The sequence below is a fragment of the Lygodium microphyllum genome, chromosome 15 (assembly GCF_053477565.2).
Source record: "Lygodium microphyllum isolate KBCC chromosome 15, Lygodium_microphyllum_v1.1.10, whole genome shotgun sequence".
Lineage (NCBI taxonomy): Eukaryota > Viridiplantae > Streptophyta > Polypodiopsida > Schizaeales > Lygodiaceae > Lygodium > Lygodium microphyllum.
Genome location: NC_141149.1, coordinates 144,749,287 through 144,766,951, shown reverse-complemented (window position 1 = coordinate 144,766,951; position 17,665 = coordinate 144,749,287). Strand labels below are relative to the sequence as shown.

At 41.8% G+C, this 17,665-nt stretch overlaps 1 protein-coding gene across 4 annotated transcripts in view; it reads left to right on the top strand.

Moving 5' to 3' along the window:
* LOC148025178 (nucleoporin (DUF3414)) overlaps window positions 1-17,665 on the top strand; it is a 210,872-nt gene that overhangs the window by 168,049 nt on the left and 25,158 nt on the right. For all 4 annotated transcript variants that reach the window (XM_087694951.1, XM_087694950.1, XM_087694949.1 and 1 more), the window contains 3 exons: window positions 8,487-8,677; window positions 9,033-9,468; window positions 9,611-9,718. In XM_087694951.1, coding sequence (XP_087551077.1) covers window positions 8,487-8,677; window positions 9,033-9,468; window positions 9,611-9,718 — 735 coding nt within the window. The remainder of the gene's footprint in view (window positions 1-8,486; window positions 8,678-9,032; window positions 9,469-9,610; window positions 9,719-17,665) is intronic.

The window sequence follows — 17,665 nt, the reverse complement described above, 5'->3', positions numbered from 1 at the left end:
CTTTAGGGCATAAGGAGGCTGATGACTAGCAAAGTGAAGAGGAATTTGATGACCAGTTCAGGAATTGGATGAGGACAGCAGCAAATCTCTTTGCTGAATTGGCAAAGGATCCTCAATTTACCCGATTTTTGAATGCTCCAAAGAAGGACAGCCAAGGCAAGAAGAAGAAGACGTCCTCTACACCTTCGGGACAGCAAGATGCACCGAAGAGAATGCCAAACCCTTCATTTGAAGCTCCCAAAGATTCTAATGAAATAAAATAGTTAGTATCTATGGGTCAAGGAATGCAAATGCAAGGCTATCACAGAAGTGCCAATCCAATGGATCTCCTGACACCCAAAGGGGCAGCAAAAGAGCATGATGAGGGTGGAAAAGGAGTGAAGTTTGAGTCCTCTAGTGGTGTACAAGATTGGTTGAAAGCTTTGACTTTCATTCAGCAGTTTGATGCAGCCTAGTCAGGAGGGAACTTCACGGAGTCCTAAAAGATTCGAAAGGCAACCACTTTCTTGAAAGGGAATGCATTATAGTGGTGGTCCACTTTTTTGATGCAAGGTAGAGCACCGTCAAGGTGGGTACAATTCAAGCAAATGTTTGCATCGAATTGGACCACAAGTACCTTTGAGAAGGACATCATGACAGCTTGGAATAAGTTCTATTTAAAGGAATGTAAGAATTTGAAGCAATATAATAATAAGTTTTGGGATTCATTGCTGCCTATTACTTCTTATTGCCCCGTACCCCTTCATGAGCAAGTGGAAAAATATGTTTGTGGGCTGCCCAAAGGAATCAAGGATTTTTGTATTAAATCCACGGTGTCTACCATGTCTCAACTTATAGAGACAGCTACTACAGCCGATGCTTTGCTGCGTGGGAAGGATTCAGGCTATCTAGAGAGTGGAGAGAAGGCGAATAAAAAGTTGTTTAGGCAGAGAAAAGGGGAAGATCTGAAAATCAACCTTAAAAGAGGCGAAAACAAGAAAGACAGGGCTCGAAAACATTGGCACAACGTAGGGAACTGATGGCTGCAAATAAATGTTTTATTTGTGAATAGGAGGGTCATATAACAAGGGACTGTCCCAATAGGTAGCAAGCTGAAAAATCAGAAAATCAGGGAGATTCTTAAGGAAAGAAGCCCGAAACATCAGTGGGATTGGCGCCCGATGTTGTTAGTGATCATCCCAATGATGATGCTACTGAGTTGTGCAGAGCATGGGCCAACTTCATCTTTACTGACATGGCAGCCCGTCTAGGCATCAAAGAGGATGAGATGGGAGCCATGGGGGAAGTTGGAATGGCATGTAAGGGTCATGCAAAACCTGTCACACCACTCATTGGAAAGCTTCGGTTGCACATATAGGGATATGTGGGCAGTGAAGAGTTTTACATTGCTCTACTTGAGGGTTGTGATGTGTTGTTTGGTATGCCATGGTGCCACCGTAGCATGCAGTGATTGATTCATATGCAAAAGAGATCACTATTCAACATAAGGGAAAGACACTCACACTTGATATAAAGTTGAAAGGGGAATCTGTCCCTGTTGTATCTGTAGTTGCTATTTCTAAAGTAATGAAAAATCATCTTTCAGCCTATTTCGTTTTTGCTAAGGATAAGGATGATAGTGAGAATGTTGGGAAAAATGTCTAAATTAGAGAAGGATCGCATGTCATTTCTTGAAAATGTATGTTGATTGCTTCTCTTAGTCACTTCCAGGGCAGCTACCACCTGAAAGACCCGAAGATCATGGCATAGACCTTATCCTTGGAATTAGCCCTCCTAATAAACCACCTTATAGAGTCAGTGCAGCCCAATAGGAGGAGATTATGAGTCACGTAAATGAGCTGTTAGAAAAAGGGTTGATTCAGCCCAACTCATCTCCTTTTTATTCTCTAGTGCTTTTGGTGCAGAAAAAGGATGGTTCATGGCATATATGCATTGACTATCGTGCTCTAAACAAGATCACGATAAAGAACCGCTTTCCGATCCCTCGGATCGATGATGTTATGGATAGATTGCAGGGGGCAGCAATATACAGCCGTATAGATTTGAAAAGTGGGTATCATCAGATACGTATTAGACCGGAGGACAGCTTTCAGGACATCTTTTGGGCTATATGAATTTCTTGTCATGGCTGTTGGACTTATGAATGCTCTTGCCACTTTTAATTGGATGATGGATTGTATCTTCAGGCCACATAGAGGATTTGTGGGTACTTTTTTTGATGACATGATTGTCTATTCAAAGAACAAGGTAGAGCATAGAAAACACTTTGATATGGTTTTAATGAACTGCGTGACCATAGGCTGGTTATCAATGACAAGAAAAGTGAATTCTTCTTGCATGAAATCCACATTTTGGGGCATATTGTATCGGTTGATGGTATTCGCATGGACCTTGTAAAGGTTGAAGCAATACGATCATGGCCACCTTTGAGGAATGTGCATGAGATCCACAGCTTCTTGGGTTTATGTTCTTACTACAGGAAGTATTTATGCGGGTTTGCTGAAATTGCATCTCCATTGCATGTCTTGCAGAAGAAGGATGTGCCATTTAGATAGACAGTAGTGGAAATTTCAACATTTGAAAAGTTGAAGGAAAAGATGACTTCAGATCTTGTGCTTGTGTTGCCCGATCTACGGAAGTCATTCATAGTTCAAAGTGATGCATGTGGTAATAGCATTGGAGTTGTTCTTATGTAGGACGACCGAGTTGTGACTTATAAGAGCCGAATTCTCCACGGTGCAGAGAAGAATTTGCAAGTCTATGAGAAAGAGCTATTGGCTGTAATTCATGAACTGTCTACGTGGAAACATTATTTGTTAGGGGATTGATTTTACAGTGGAAACAAACCATCAAACTTTGAGGTACTTTTTGACGCAAACAAAGTTGTCAGAGAAGCATATAAAATGGGCAAATTTTCTCTCTATGTTTCATTTTCAGATTGTACATATTTATGGTAAAAAGAATGTTGTGGCTGATGTACTGTTACGTAAGCCACAAATTTCAGTTGTGAGCATGGTTTATGACACTGAGTTGGATGCTATAAAAGAGCAATATGTTGCTGATTCGGACTTTGTTAATGTTTATGATCAGCTTTGCAATGGCCAAAGGCATGAACACTTTGTGCTAAGAGATGGATTTCTGATGATGCATGGACGACTATGTGTCACAAAGCAGTTAAGGCCTGGAGTTATCATTGAAAGTCATGTCTCTCCGTATGCAAGACACAGGAGGTATTGATGCCATGGTCAAGGCAGTGGAGCATTTCTTTTATTGGCCAGCTTTGAGGCATGATGTAGAACAGTTTGTTAGCACATGGATCGTATGCCAGAAGGTAAAGCATGATAGGAAAAAGTGTTGGGTATTTGACTCACGCCTCACTTACGCCTACGCTCATATGGGAGTGTCGGTGATCAGTAGGACACTGGGGCACTTTTTACTCTCGGTAGGAGAGGTTTTTTCCCCCAGACTTATAGTCTTATTTTCGTATGTGCTTATGTGCTTATGTTACACACTTATGGGCAGGCTCTGTTCAGCTAAGGCCCTGTTCAGCTTAGCTCCATTCAGCATTCAGGAATGTCTGCTCAGGTCCAGCCTCAACCTTCAGAAGGAGACGACCTGCTCCTCCTCCAGCTAGTCTGCCCGCCAGCACCGCCTACTCCTGCTCATCACCAGCGTGTCCTCCTGCAGCTCGCCACCGCGTGTCAGTTCGCCAGCGCGCAGCTCCAGACGCCCTCAACGCCACCTGTCCCAACACGCCACCAGCAGACCCCGTTTGGACCAGTGCTCGCATCCTGTGGCCAATGGGGTTTGTTGGGTATTTGACTCACGTCTCACTTACGCCTACGCTCATATGGGAGTGTCGGTGATCAGTAGGACACTGGGGTACTTTTTACTCTCGGTAGGAGAGGTTTTTTCCCCCAGACTTATAGTCTTATTTTTGTATATGCTTATGTGCTTATGTTACACACTTATGGGCATTTACCGTGTTCGGGTGTGAACACCCCCTACAAGCCTAAGGTTTAAGGGTTGTAGTTTGTACTTTCATTCTACACTCTTTCAGTCTATTGGATTGGGTGTCGTGCTTCACTCTGTCTCTCTCACTCTCACACTGTTTACTGCACTCTCAGCTGCACCTCGATCCTCCCACCTCACAAAAAGTTGTCGGGTTTATTGCAGCCCTTGCCTATTCTAGATCGGCCTTGGCAAAGCATTGCAATGGACTTTATTTTTGAGCTTCGTAAGACACCTACATGGAATGATGGGATATGGACTATCATTTGCACGTTTAGCAAACAAGCCCATTTCATTCCGATGAGGAAGAAAATAAAGGCTAATTATATGTCACCATTGTTTTTGCAACACATCTTCAAATATCATGGTATGCCAAAGTCGATCATTAGTGATCGAGTCCCCCGCGAATGACTAGTTTATTTTGGAAGGGCTTATTTGAGAATATGGGTAGCACGCTGAAATTCTCATCATCCTTCCATTCGGAGACAGATGGTGAGTCTGAGGAAGGAAATTTTACAGTGTTAGATCTTTTGAGGTTCTATGTTTCATACCACAAGACACAGTGGCAGCTGTATTTGCCCTGGGTTGAGTTATCTTACAACAACATAGTGTATAGTTCTATGGGCAAAGCTCCATTTGAGGTGATTGAGGGTGGCAAAAAGGTACCACCTATTCTGCAAACTGGATAAGATCTTTGAGGCTGATTCTTATGTGGAAAACTTGGATGTAGCCTATGCAAAGATAAAATATGCACTTGAAAGATCTCAAGAAAAGCAAGAGAGGGCAACTGATCGCCACAAACGTGCTTCCCTTTGTAGTTTGCAAAGGGTGATTATGTATTGCTGTGTTTTGAAAAGGTAAGGCTGAAAAAGATGAAAGGAAGAGAAGAATTGTATCAGAAGTTGAGTATGAGATACTATGGGCCCTTCCAGGTATTGCAGAAGATTAAGAATGTGGCATATCGGCTGATGTTACCTACGCAATGGCGGATACATAATGCCTTTCATGCCAGTTTGTTGAGGTCTTTTCATGGTGATGTGCCAGAGGATATGCCTGCTGAAATTCAGCCTGAGGTTGAGAAGCTAATTGAGATTTTGGTACCTGAGCAAATTTTGGCACACACGGAAAAAAACGGTCAAAGGTAAAGTTTTCAGGAGATACTTGGTGAAATTTCAGAATTATTCACCAATGGATGCCAAATGGATGGAAGAGGATGACTTGGTAGACCATCTCAGTTGTTGTAGCTTTACCTAGAGGCCTTTCAATTAGAGCCGACTTTAGTTCGGGCTCCATCAGGTGCAGCGGAGCAAGGGTTCGGAGTATTGCCTGATGCTCAAGGGGGAGGAAGCACTTTCGGTCCTCCAGTTATGGACAGCTCTCGTATGTAGTGGATCTCGGATGTGTTCAGCATGCATCCAAGGTATTGCGCTAACAGTATGTTGGCCATGAGATCACTACTTAGTGTACTAGTCACAGTGAGATGTATGCAGATAAGTATGAGTTTCACTTGGGCAGTGGAACTATACTTTTGCATCAGCTTGTGATTAATTTGGCATAAATTTTGCCTCAATTTTGAGACAAAGAAATTGATCAGTTTTAGTTCAATTTTTGATCAACTTGAGAACTGTTGATGGTCACTTTTTGGATTAGTTGTGCATCAATTTTTGCAATGAGTTTGTGATGGGGGGGGAGTGGATGGTTGGAAAAGGAGGTGGGATGAGGTATACCAGACTTACCACAAAACAAACCCCCCCCCCCCCCCCCCAAAAAAAAAAAAAAAAAAAAAGTGCCACGGAGGCAGGTGGAACGTGCAAGAGTAAAGGCACGGCCGTAGGGAATGCGGGACTTGAGACATGGGACGCGCAGACAAGGTGGCCAGAAAGGGGCTAAAATAACTTACGAATCGATATGGATATGTACGGTACGGTACAAACAGTACTGTACATTGTACGATGACAACTATGACCAAGGCTCACCAAGAGATAACTATAGATGACCCGCAACCCTCTTTTCTTTGTGGACGACGGTTGTTGGTTTATGAAGGGCTGACCTTGCAAATTTGACTTGATTCAAGGTTTGATCAGGACCATTATTGGTTTGCCAAGGGATGATCTTGCAAATTTGACTAGATTCGAATTTTGAGTGTGACCATTATTGGTTTGCCAAGGGATGATCTTGCAGATGGATTAGAATCAAGGTTTATGAATTGTAAGCATGCAAAAATACTACTTCAAAGGGCAAGGCATGGTAGGAATAGCTTTTCTTCCCTCGGTGAATATGAAGATAGTTCAAAATAATTTAAAGGGAGTTTCAGCCCTTTAGTAAGCACTACAAGGTGTGGCATATAGTCTTCATTGGAAATAGGAATGTGCTTTGTAGCAATAGAATGTAGAATGACTGGTGCCTTGTATGTATACACGGACTATCTTCAACTATGGGAAGATGTGCAGTGCCTTTGGATGGTTTGTTTGAGATTTGTAGTGAGTGACTTATAATAGTTGCAAGCGTCTCAGCTAGTCATTGGATGTGTTGATTTTTACCTAGCTTAAGCAAGATACATGGTCCTAGCTTCATCCTTCTAAGAATGTTTGACACTTGTTCAATTTCAGATCTTCATTGATATGGATAAAGCATAGAACAATTCTTTACGGATTTTGAGAAGAAATTTTATGACACTTTTTGATCCTCAAAGATATCTTGATTTTGTGATTATTGGCTCAGGGCATTCTAGTTGTTGGGACTTGGGTTGGATATGGCACTATTCAAGTCTCTTGTTAAAGTGGGATATTAAGAGAGACTTAAAGACAATGTGTGTATGATTGGCCTGTAGTGGACGGGATCTATGAGGATAGCCTTGAAGATGGTGTTTAGGGCATATGTAGTGCAGATTTCCTGAAACTCCAAATTTTCACTTTTTTAATTTTTGATTCTCGTTTTCATTTGTCTTCCCAGTTCCCATAAGTATGGTTTAGGGGTAGTGGGCAGTTAGGAGGAAGTGATAGCCAACTGTGGTGCACTTGTTTTGGGGCACTTGATAGAGGGCCAGCTTGTGGCTCTGTGGAATTTTAGGGGAGCAATTCCTACAGCTTTGACCATGTGATGCAGGCGATTGAGATTTCTCACTACCAGAGGACTTGGTGGACTGCAGGATTGAGCCATAGATGGGATCTCATTTCTAGCATTGTAGCATGTTACATTTGCTAACATCCTTTTGATGTCTAGATTACCACTAAGTCAGAGATACTTTTCAGCTGCTAACTTTCATGTATTAACTCAAGGTTTAGATGCTAATACAGTTTGTATTCTAAGCTATGTAAACAATTCAACATCAACCCGGGCATTGTTTTGTGGGTTTAGGGCTATTGTTTCTTGCACCTCATACATTGGCTCTAATTCTTTTTGTGCAAGAGTGAATGATCGTGGAAGCTGGTGCTATGACCTCTAGCTCTTATCTTTGCCTTATCTAGATGCCCGATTTTTCAATTTTGGTATGCATGATTGGTGGGAATCGAAGGCTTGATACGAGCAGCTTGAATGCTCTAAAACCAAATTTGCACAATTATGCTGAACATTGATGCTTCCCCCTTGTGGTATCACATAATCATTGACTAGGCTACTTTGGTTCTGGTTTGTTTCCCATCTCCATGATGTCACTAATCTCTATCCCAGAACCTTGATCCGTTAAATAATGAACATGCTGTCTTCTATGTTCAAAGCTGAATCCAGAAATAAATGCTGCTATGTAACCCATACACATTGTAGGATATATATCACACATTTGTTTGCAGCCATAAGACATGAAAGGAGTACAGGATTCGTCATATATGTATCAAGTGTTCCTACATTTGGCATTTTCTACACTCATATGCGCATTGCAATGATAATGGATGATTCTCCTTATGGGCAAAACCATGATGGGTCCAGTGTAAACTGTTCTTCAAAATGTTTTTGATGCCTTGGCTAGATAATACCTAAGTCAACATTGAACCTGAAAGAATGCCTTTCCAGGACTTCGAGTTAAGAAGATGACATTGCTATAAATCCATTTATTATTCATGCCTTTGTGAGGTGGATTAAAATCTGATCTCCTTTGCTGGTATTTCCACCCATATTTGATAAAGTCTTCAAGCTGAGGTGGTTGTATCTTGAAGACAGTAGATGTTTGAAATTTGTATCGTTCTTAATACTGTGAAGTTGAATAAATTTGGGCAATTAGAAATGCATGTTGCTTAGTCTGTACCCTTGAATATCAGCAATGACTTGAGCAGCAGACAAATTTATAGTTCGATAAGGTGCTTTTGAGTCTGTTGTACCATTTACACTTTTTAATGTAATTTCGATGAGTGTTTACTGTCAATCCAGAAAAATACAGACACATGCATATGGGTCCACAGAGAGTGTATGATATTAAAGGTTGTTCTAATTATGATGTGTAGGAAAGTTATTGTAGTTTCTCAATGGTTTGTTCTTTGTAGCCGTCCCTGATAGAGCTGCTGTTCTCTCCAATCAACTCTGAAGTTTTGCGGACATACAATAGCAACACAAAAGATGCAGTTCAATCACTACCTCATACAGAAAAGCAACAGGCAGGAGAAAAGGAAAACAATCATGGGCCACTTGACTCAATTAGGGAGATGATGAAGCAAGGGGTTTCGCTCTTTGAGAGGTATGACTCCATGTGTGCATTGATAAATAGTGGTAATGGCAGAGTATCCAATGTCATAAAAGATTGGTTAGAACAGAGTGTGTTCTCCATGTGGAAATTTATGGTGTGGAAACCCCATGCCACATGACGGTTGTATTTACATGACTGTAAGTATATAAGATACAAACATTTCAAATGTTGTCTACAGCTAAATGGTATTAATGAAGGCAAAGGAATTTGCTAAATGCAACAGTCGAATCTTTGGACTTTAACTGCATGTCTGAGTAGTAAGGAGTACAGTTGTTCATTTTTGGATGTTGGCAATCTGTAGCTGAATGCTCTTCTGTGGATAACATGAAAGATCTGATGGTTGCAGTCAACCGCACACAGTATGTGGTATCCTTTCATTGTTGGCGAGTCTTTGGGAAGGAGGTGCAGAATATCATGGAATTCTGGAGGACATGCGAAATCATGATGGTTTCTGGAATATTTTAACAGGGTATGTGTCAAGAAGCATTACTCAAAAGCCTAACGATGATGAACAAATACTGGTTGCTGCTTTCAAGTTTCAGTGCCAAACAGCAGCACTGAAGATCATGGCTTATGAAACATTCCTGCGTCAGTTCAAATTAGTCAAAGAAGGTACAAATCAGATGTATTCCCAAGCCAGGAAATGCTTTCTGTATAACACAGACAGTAAATTGACCAGTGAACTTCCTTTGGCACACTGGTGCAAAGTCATCCACCCTTCAAGAATAATTTCTTCATTTGTAACGCCACTGTATGACAGCAAGGGTATTTTAAAGGCGAAGGTGAGCAGTGTTCCACAATAAGATTATCTCATGAAAGCACACAAAACATGTTTTAAGATATTGTCCTTTGGTCATAAATGCAAAGCTGAAAGCTAGTAATTATAATATTACTAACCAAGTCTGTGGTGATCTGTGCGTACAGGCTGAAATGCGGGCACTATTTGTAGCATTGTTGTTGAAGATCTTTATGGGTGATGATGTTGGCCTTAGCAATACACTTGTTGAATACTTACAACAAGCTCTGAATGATGTACACACTCGCCCCCTGACAAGAAACTAAGCCATCTTTGGTCAAGATATGAGCATGTTGTATAAGATCAAATTGCCGCTGAAGAAGTCTCTTAAGCTTCAGCAACCCCAAAATCTGAAAAAGTGAAACATAATCTTTGTATGAGGCTGCACCAGACCATGATATTTAGCTTTACCAAACACCCAATCAGGTGCCCACATCCTAGTCTACCACAATGTGCCAAATGTTCGAGAGGAGGGCCTAAACCTTGTCAGCAAAAGGACAGGAGATGAATCTGTGGCTGGGAGAGTCGACCATAGTGGTACAGAAGAAACAATTCCCACTAGAAATACCCTTGCGGTGAAGAGCCAATGCAAGGGGAAGGTCCCCCACCAACATTCTCCAAATGAACAGCTTACATCTTATTGTTAGATCCCTCCATTATCGTCACTTTCCACTAGGCTTTAGATTTGTGCAATCCCCAAATTGAATTGGCTTTGGTGGCCAACCATGTGCAATCCTGGATCATGAAATGACAGATTTGATTAATTGAAGAAGACTGAAGGGTCAGCACCCTGCAAGATCCCAATCCTACTAGGGACAATTAGGATTGAGGATAGGAAAGGTTTGCCGATCTTGCAAAAGATCAGATACTCTGCCCCAAAGATCAACATAGCCTCTCTCTCTCTCTCTCTCTCTCTCTCTCTCATAATGGATATTTATATTATATCAAATCACATAAGGAATACAAAAGGTCATGGAAAATGAATAGAATAAATTTCCGTGTGCCAAGAAACCAAGTCTTCCCTAGGGAGGGTATCAGCATGCCAAATGAGATATAACTGCCAATGCAGAAGACCCTTGAGCCTGCATATGTGTCCCTGAACACTAGAGGCTGAATAAAAAACAAACGCATTTTGGATGACTCTGTTTTATCAATAGCCCTGAAATTTGAGACTGTGGAACAATAGCTTCACTTGTGGCTGCACGGGAGTGGGGAATTTATTCTTAGCAAAGACCTCGTTAGAGGAGTGTAGAGATGGTCCCAACTACTGCTCTCCAAATATCAGACAAGAAGGACCAGATTTTTTTGGCCACAGGGTAGGGAATCAATCTGTCATGAGGGGATTCCACATTGGTAGTGCAATAGAAACAGGTGCCATTGGAGATTCTGTTCTTGGAAACAGCTGAGGCAAGGGTAAGTCTACCAGTCATCACCCTCCAAAGAAAGATTTTCTTACATTTGAATGGATTCTTGTTGAGCGAGCTTGCCATCAATGTGATTTTCCACCAAGCCTTAGTTTTGCGCCAATGATGATCTTTGATCATGAGATGATACACCTAATTGAGCGAGGCATTTCAAGATTTAGCTATCCCGCAAGGTCCCAATCTTGCCAAGAATGATGAACATCAAGGGTAGGAAAGGGCTGCCTATGTTGCAATACCATCAGAATCTAGCCCCATAAGTAACAATATCCCCATGAGATCTTATAGAGCCTCTTGGCTGTGTGAAAGGACATCGACATGCTACACCTCACCAGGGTGGGATCAATAACAAAATTGAAACCAAGATGTGCCATGTGATTAAATTTGGTTCGGTCCTGATGTTACCCATCCCAAGAGAGCAGTCTTGACACCGGCAACAACAATTCAATCTAGAAAGAGTTAGCAACCAAATGTTAAACCACCCTATGTGAGAAGGAAGGCTGGTTTCATGGTTCCATTGCCGGGATAATCACTTAATCTCTTGATTTGGTGAGCTCGAGGCACCTGATTGCAAGCCAAAGCTTTGTGCTAGTGCTGATTTTTGTGCTCAGCTGAGAAATTACAACAACATGTCTTCATACAGTGAGATGGAATCAAGCAGTGATGATGCCTCTTAGTATGGACATTGTCATGGGAATGAAGGAAATGCAATACCTAATCTTGGACAAGGCTCTCATGATGAACAACAAGCTGAAAATGTTGCTGTTGGGCAAGATGCAGGGCCTTCAAGCGGTCATGAGGTAGATGACCAGCAAAGTGAAGAGGAATTTGATGACTAGTTCAAGAATCGGATGAGGACAGCAGCAAATCTCTTTGCTAAATTGGCAAAGGATCCTCAGTTCACCCGATTTTTGAATGCTCGGAAGAAGGACAGCAAGGGCAAGAAGAAGAAGAAGTCAACTTCTACACCTTCGGGATAGTAAGATGCACCGTAGGAAGTGCCAAATCCTTCACTTGAAGCTGCTAAAGAGGCCAATGAAGCTAAACAGTTGGTACATATGGGGCGAGAAACGCAAATGCAAGGCCATTATGGAAGTGGCAATCCAATGGATTTTGGACAGCCGGGCATGCATGCTATGATGGGGCAGCCAGAATACTTTGGTGGTAACACAATTTTTCATGCAATGGTTGGCCAAGGGCCGCATATGGGAATATATGGCACAAATCCCTATGGTATGCAGCAGCCAATGCATGGTGTGCAAGGACCATTGTTTTCGGTTATGGCTGGAAATGTGCAAAACCCTATGTATGGTAGCATTGGCTTGATGCCTGGGGCACAAAGTGGAATGTTTGGCAATGCATCTGCACCCCCGAATGCTTACGGGGCTCAAGGAATGACTGTTGGTCATCCAAATGCTTCATTTGGGCTTGGTCATGATGTAAATACAGCAAATGCACACTTTTTGCAGCAGCCAGTGTATGACAACTTGACTCCCAAAGGGGAAGCAAAAGACTATAATGAGGGTGGAAAAGCAGTGAAGTTTGAGTCCTTCGGTGGTGCACAAGATAGACTAAAAGATTTGACCATCATTCAGCAGTTTGATGGAGCCTATTCAGGGGAAAACTTCACCGAATCCTCTAAGATTCGAAAGGCAGCCACTTTCTTGAAGGGGAATGCATTGCAGTGGTGGGTACAATTCAAGCAAATGTTTGCATCGAATTGGTTGACTAGTACCTTTGAGGTGGACATCATGACAGCTTGGAACAAGCTTCATGCTAAGGAATGCAAGAATTTAGAGCAATACAATAAGAAGTTTTGGGATGCATTGCTGCCCGTCACTTCTTATCGTGCCGTATCCCTTCATGAGCAAGTGGAAAAATATGTATGTGGGCTGCCCAAAGGAATCAGGGATTTTTGCATAAAATCCACCATGTCTAGCATGTTTCAGCTTATAGAGACTGCTGCTACAATCGATGCTTTTGCTACGTGGAATGGATTCGGGCTTCCAAGAGAGCGGGGAGAAGCCGAATAAAAAGTTATTTAAGATTGAGAAAAGGGGCATATTTGAAAACCAGCCTGAAAAGAGGCCAAAACAGCAAAAAAAGGGCTAAAAAACATTGGTACAACGTAGGGAATTGATGGCTGCAAATAAATGCTTTATTTGTGAACAGGAGGGTCATATTGCAAAGAACTGTCCCAATAGGCAGCAAGCCGCAAAATCAGAAAATCAGGGAGATCCTCAGGGTAAAAGGCCCAAAAGACAGTCACACTTGATGTAAAGTTGAAAGGGGAATCTGTCCCTGTTGTATCTGCAGTTGCTATTTCTAAAGTAATGAAAACTCATCTTTCAGCGTATTTAGTTTTTGCTAAGGATAAGGATGGTAGTGAGAGTGTTGGGAATATGTCTAAATTAGAGAAGGATCGCATGTCATTTCTGAAAATGTATGCTGATTGCTTCTCTCAGTCACTTCCAGGCAGTTACCACCTAAAAGACCCGAAGATCATGGCATAGATCTTGTGCGTGGAAGTAGCCCTCCTAATAAACCACCCTATAGAGTCAGTGCAGCCCAACAAGAGGAGATTATGAGCCAGGTAAATGAGCTTTTAGAAAAAGAGCTGATTCAGCCGAGCTCATCTCCTTTCTATTCTCCAGTGCTTTTGGTGCAGAAAAAAGATGGTTCATGGCGTATATGCATTGACTATCGTGCTCTGAACAAGATCACGATAAAGAATCGCTTTCTGATCCCTTGGATCGATGATGTTGTGGATAGATTGCAGGGGGTAGCAATATTCAGACGTATAGATTGGAAAAGTGGATATCATGAGATACTCATTAGACCGGAGGATGTGCCTAAGATAGCTTTTATGACATCTTTTGGGTTATATGAATTTCTTGTCATGGCTTTTGGACTTACGAATGCTCCTGTCACTTTTAATCGGATGATGGATCCTCTCTTTCGGCCACATAGAGGATTTGCGGGTACTTTCTTTGATGACATGATTGTCTATTCAAAGAATGAGACGGAGCATAGAAAGCACTTGGACATTGTTTTCAATGAGCTACGTAAGCATAGACTAGTTATCAATGACAAGAAGAGTGAATTCTTTTTGCATGAAATCCACTTCTTGGGACATATTGTATCGGCTGATGCTATTCGTATGGACCTTGCTAAGGTTAAAGCAATACGTTCATGGCCAGCTTTGAAGAATGTTCATGAGATCTGCAGTTTTCTTGGGTTTGAAATTGCATCTTCATTGCATGCTTTTGCAAAAGAAAGATGTGCCATTTAGATAGACAGCAGTGGAAATTTCAGCATTTGAAAAGTTGAAGGAAAAGATGACTTCAGATCCTGTGCTTGTGTTGCCTGATCTAACGAAGTCATTTGTGGTTCAGTGTGATGCATGTGGTAACAACATTGGGGCTGTCCTTATGCAAGATGGTCAAGTTGTAGCTTATGAGAGCCGGATTCTCCACGGTGCAGAGAGGAATTTACAGGTTTATGAGAAAGAGCTCTTGGCTGTTATTCATGCACTGTCTACGTGGAAACATTATTTGTTGGGGGCTGATTTTACAGTGCAGACAAACCATCAGACTTTGAGATACTTTCTTACGCAAACAAAGTTGTAAGAGAAGTATATGAGATGGGCAAATTTTCTCTCTATGTTTCATTTTCAGATTGTGCACATTTGTGGTAAAAAGAATGTTGTGGCTGATGCACTGTCACGTAAGCCACAAATTTCAGCCGTCACTATGGTTTATCACATTGAGTTGGATGCCATGAAAGAGCAATATGTTGCTGATTCGGACTTTGCTAATGTTTATGATCAGCCTTGCAATGGCCAAAGGCATGAGCATTTTATGCTAAGAGATGGATTTCTGTTGATGCATGGATGATTGTGTATCACAAAGCAGTTGAGGCCTAGAGTGATCATTGAAAGTCATGCTCCTCCGTATGCAAGACACAGAGGTATTGATGCCACAGTCAAGGCAGTGGAGCATTTCTTTTATTGGCCAGCTTTGAGGCATGATGTGGAGCAATTTGTTAAGGCATGCATTATATGTCAGAAGTTAAAGCATGATAGGCAAAAGATGCCAGGCTTGTTGCAGCCCTTGTCTATTTCAGATAGGCCTTGGTAGAGCATTACTATGGACTTTATCTTTGAGCTTCCTAGAACACCTACAGGCAATGATGGGATATAGACTATTATTTGCAGGTTTACCAAACAAGCCCATTTCATTCCGGTGAGGAAGAAGATAAAGGCTGATCATATGGCATGATTATTTATGCAGCACATTTTAAAGTATCATGGTATGCCTGAGTCGATCATCAGTGATCGAGACCCTTGGATGACCAGTCTATTCTGGAAGGGGTTGTTTGAAAATATGGGTACCACGCTGAAATTCTCATCATCCTTCCATTGGCAGACAGATGATCAGTCTGAGGAAGCAAATTCCACAGTGTTGGATCTTTTGAGGTGCTATGTTTTAGACCACAAGACACAGTGGGAGCAGTATTTGCCCTTGGTTGAGTTTGCATACAATAATACGGTGCATAGTTCCACTGGCAAGGCTCCATTTGAGGTGGTTGAGGATGGCAAGAAGGTTCCACCTATTTCGCACACTAAGGATAAGATCTTTGAGGCTGAATGCTTTGTGGAAAGCTTGGATGCAGCCTATGCAAAGATAAAGTATGCACTTCAGAGGTCACAGGACAAGCAAAAGCGGGCAGCTGATCGCCATCGACGTGCTTTGTAGTTTGCAAAGGGCGATTATGTATTGCTGCGTTTCGAAAAGGCAAGGCTGAAAAAGATGAAGGGAAGAGAGAGGTTGTATCCGAAGTTAAGCATGAGATACTATGGACATGAAATTACCTCCACATTGGCGGATACACAATGCCTTTCATGTCAGTTTGTTGAGATCTTTTCGTGGTGATGTGCCAGAAGATGTATCTGCTGAAATTCAGCCAGAGGTTGAGGAACTAGATGAGATTTTGGTACCCGAGCAGATTTTGGCACATAAGGAAAGGAAGGTCAGAGGTAAAGTTTCCAGAATATATTCCTCAGTTGTTGCAACTTTATCTCGATGCCTTTCAGTTAGAGCCGACTTTGGATCGGGCTTACTCAGGTTCAGAAAAGCGGGCGTTCGGAGAATTGCCTGATGCTCAAGGGGGAGGTAGCACTTCCACTCCACCGGTTTTGGACAGCTCTCGTATGTAGTGGATCTCGGATGTATTCAGCATGCATCCAAGGTACTGTGCTGACAGTATGTCTGTCACTACTCCGTGTACTAGTCACTGTGAAATACATATATATGAGTATGGTTGTCACCGCGGCTCTGAGACTATACTTATGCATGAATTTTTGGACCAGTTGGGCATGAATTTTTGCCTCAATTTTGAGATCAATTTCTGATTAGTTTCAGCTCAATTTTTTATCAGTTTGAGATCAGTTTTTGATCAGTTTTTTTCACCATCAGCTTTTGATCAGGTTGGAGTTACATTTGCAGCCATTTGTGATCAGTTCTCATATCAGTCCATGATCAGTTTATGATCAGGTCATGCTCAGTTTTTAATGGTTTACAGCTGATTCCATGGACAGCCGCATGTAAACGAATGTCATTGAGAGTTTCAGCCATGGTTTATGCTGAGAATATGCTTTACTGTGGTTCTGAAGTTGGAAGGGTTGAGAAACATGAGTTATGGATGCATCCAATGGTTTCTAGCAACAGTTTTGGACTGTTTTTCAGTTTTCTATTATGTTTTGCTGGCTGGAAATTTTCAATAAGTTTTGCGCATATGCAACGGTTTGACAACAGTGGCCAAGTTTTGCGCATATCCATCTTGGGACCCGTGCCATCAGTCAAAGGCATTGTACACTGAAATCAGCACCGGAAATTCATGGAATTGTGAGGATTTTAGATGCGAGTCCATCTATTGTGAGTCTGGGGCAACATTTGACCAATTGGGGTTCCATTAGAGCAAGTCTTGGGTGAAAATCAAGGGGCAATTTGCCCGAATGCTTTGCTGATTATTGGAACAGCAAGGGGCTTTTGAATCAGCCAAGGAGATTGTGAAATCTCGGCTTGTAATTTATCCATCAACAATTGAAATTAAAGAAATACCGAAAGGGGCGCCAGTTTTGGGGCCAACAGGGTGTCCACTGTCCAAGTTTATGAAGGTAAAGTGAGCATTTCAATTTATGTTCATTTGCTAATTGCTGTAATTAAGTGCTTAATCAGGTTAAACCACCCTATTTGAGAAGGAAGGTTGGTTTCAGAGAGAGAAAGAGAGGCTTGAGCCTTGAAAGATTCAACTTTGAAGGTTCAAGAATCAAGAGAGATAGAAGTTTGGAGGAAAGAAGCAATCGAGTTAGATATTAGAGAGAATAGGGAGATAGATAGTTGTGCATAAATTATAAGAGAGAAAGTGAAACAAATTTCAAAGACAATGTATATCTTAGTGATAGCTTGTTGAATGGCGGTAAATGAATGCATCCGTTGCTTTTCTCCCCTTGTTGCTAGTATCTAGGACTCGTAGAATATATGTGCTGAGTGGATATGAGACGAGTATGTTGATGATACTCTGTTTCTTACAATCGCTCCATCCGTCGGTGAGAATGCAACAACCATATTTTATCGATGCGGCCCGAATGAAATTAGGGGCTCTATCAATCATCTCTTTCTCTTTATCAATCTTCTTCATCCTCATGCCATTGTATGTGACACCGGTCCATCCTTCACATGGACCAACATTGGCAATGGC